The sequence below is a fragment of the Pygoscelis adeliae genome, unplaced genomic scaffold (genome assembly GCF_000699105.1).
Source record: "Pygoscelis adeliae isolate BGI_AS28 unplaced genomic scaffold, ASM69910v1 Scaffold120, whole genome shotgun sequence".
Classification (NCBI taxonomy): Eukaryota; Metazoa; Chordata; class Aves; order Sphenisciformes; family Spheniscidae; genus Pygoscelis; species Pygoscelis adeliae.
Genome location: NW_008824032.1, coordinates 999,736 through 1,002,007, shown reverse-complemented (window position 1 = coordinate 1,002,007; position 2,272 = coordinate 999,736). Strand labels below are relative to the sequence as shown.

The 2,272-nt window shown below is 53.3% G+C and overlaps 1 protein-coding gene across 4 annotated transcripts in view; it reads left to right on the top strand.

Moving 5' to 3' along the window:
* GNB3 (guanine nucleotide binding protein (G protein), beta polypeptide 3) overlaps positions 1-2,272 on the top strand; it is a 5,243-nt gene that overhangs the window by 847 nt on the left and 2,124 nt on the right. For 2 of the 4 annotated variants that reach the window (XM_009328823.1, XM_009328849.1), the window contains 5 exons: positions 8-101; positions 213-276; positions 393-555; positions 661-727; positions 1,669-1,870. In XM_009328823.1, the coding sequence (XP_009327098.1) occupies positions 8-101; positions 213-276; positions 393-555; positions 661-727; positions 1,669-1,870 (590 nt within the window). Of the gene's footprint in view, positions 102-212; positions 277-392; positions 556-660; positions 728-1,668; positions 1,871-2,272 lie in introns of all 4 variants that reach the window. The other 2 variants (XM_009328833.1, XM_009328841.1) reach the window with 2 other exon arrangements.

The window sequence follows — 2,272 nt, the reverse complement described above, 5'->3', positions numbered from 1 at the left end:
TCTGGAGTGGAGGTTGTTGGCCGCATTCAGATGCGGACCCGAAGGACCCTGCGTGGGCACCTGGCCAAGATCTACGCCATGCACTGGTCCACGGACTCCAAGTGAGAGAGATGCTGCTGGTCTGCTGGGTGCAGGGCAGCACATGGGTGTGAAGGGCAAGAAGGCCCTGATGGGAAGAAAGCTACTAACATGATCTTGTTCCTCTCTCACAGACTTCTGAACAGTGCCTCACAAGATGGGAAACTGATTGTGTGGGACACGTACACAACTAACAAGGTAGGAGTCAGATGGCTGCAGCAAACCGGGATGCTGGAGTGGGTCCCCTCGGAGTTAGTGCCCTTGCCCTGCTCTCTCTGCTGCCAGAGTCCTGACATGGTTTCTTGTCCTCCCAGGTTCATGCCATCCCTTTGCGTTCTTCCTGGGTCATGACCTGTGCCTATGCCCCCTCAGGCAATTTTGTGGCCTGTGGGGGCCTTGACAACATGTGCTCCATCTACAACCTCAAGACTCACGAAGGCAATGTCAAAGTGATCAGGGAGCTCTCAGCCCATACAGGTGTGTGTGCTGGCTGCCTGCCTGCAACCTAGGTGCCCTCTGCTTCCAAACCTAACTTTTCTAGCCCTGTCCCATTTCTCATATTTCCTTGTTCCCCCTTCCCAGGTTACCTCTCCTGCTGCCGATTTCTTGATGACAACAGTATTGTGACTAGCTCTGGAGATACCACATGGTGAGTGTTATCTTCTGCATCCTAGTGACATGACCTCTGGCTCTTAGAGGCACAGCTCACATCAGCGAGTACAGTCCTTTTGCTCTGCAGCAGTCCACTATCTAAGGACAAATTGCTCCTACAGAGGGAAGCCATGCACAGCACCTTAGGAAGCCAGATCCCTTCTTCCTCCCTTGGCAGAACAGGTGCTTCTTTTCCTAGTTGAGGTCAGGTCAAGATGCAGATCTATTGGTGAAGCAGTAGGGACCGTATCATCAGCTCTCACAAAGCACAGTGTCATTTATCCCAGGACACAAAACATCGTAAATTTACGTGAAGCCCACATACATGCTCCACTTCTCAAGTCTTACCCACTGTGCAAGGGACACCTGCAAAGCCAGTGCCTGGATCCTTTGGTTCCTGGCTCTCAGGTCTCACTGTGCTGTGATTCGGAGCAATGTTAAGTCTTTATTCACCCCCACCCCATCCCAACACCTGCTTTGGAAGAACCTCTTGACTGAGGTCGAGTCAGGATGTGGCATTTCCATCACACATCAAGGTTACACCAGGCTTGTTTGCCTGGCTGTAGTGTGGAATCCCAGTGAACATGGCCCATGCATTCTACGAGCGTGGATACAGCAGACCTTTTTCAGCTGTTTGCCTGTGGGTCCCTCTTACCTCCTCTCACTCTTCCCTTCAACTGCTGTAGTTATGGGAATACGGTCAAACCACACCCCCAGCCTTAGGTCTAACCCTGCTTTGGCAAAGGTATGACCAGCAACAGCTGTGAAGATATCTCCTGTTGTATACAGCTGACTCCAGTGATACTCTCACCCATTTTCCCATGCTGTAGCCAGGCCCATGGTTTCCCTCCTTTTGTTTGCGAGTAGGACAGCTCTTCAGCCCGGCTGTAGATCTGCTCTGCCTGGGTTGGCTCTGAGAAGTTCTCTCCTCTCCCACAGCGCGCTCTGGGACATTGAGACAGGGCAGCAGAAGACTGTGTTCCTGGGTCACACCGGGGACTGTATGAGCTTGGCCGTCTCCCCAGACTTCAAACTCTTCATCTCTGGGGCCTGCGATGCTACTGCCAAACTGTGGGATGTGCGGGAGGGCACCTGCCGTCAGACCTTCTCAGGGCACGAGTCCGATATCAACGCCATCTGCGTATGTATGCTGTCTGCACAGTGGTGGGGAGGCAAGGAAAATGGAAGGTGGACCAGCTCTGAAATAGGGTCTTGGGACAAGGTTGAAAGAAGCTGTCAGAGCTATGTGGGCAACAGGGGTCTCAGGAGACCTCGGCCCCATGATCCAGTCTAAAGCAGGGAGTCTAAAGCCTGAGTCCACTGAAGTTTGGAGGCTGGCTCTTCCCAGGCACCAGGGCACCAAAGCATCTAGGTCTGACTGCCATTCTCAAAGCGCTGCTTGGACTTAGCCAGCACACTGTGGTCTGTGGAGCTCAGCACCCTAGCACAGGTGCTGGCACAGCTTTGCTCATAGCAGCTGTTGGGAACCACAGTTCAGGCATGCTCCAGGAGTCCTGGTGCAAGACACAAGTGAGGCAGCAGG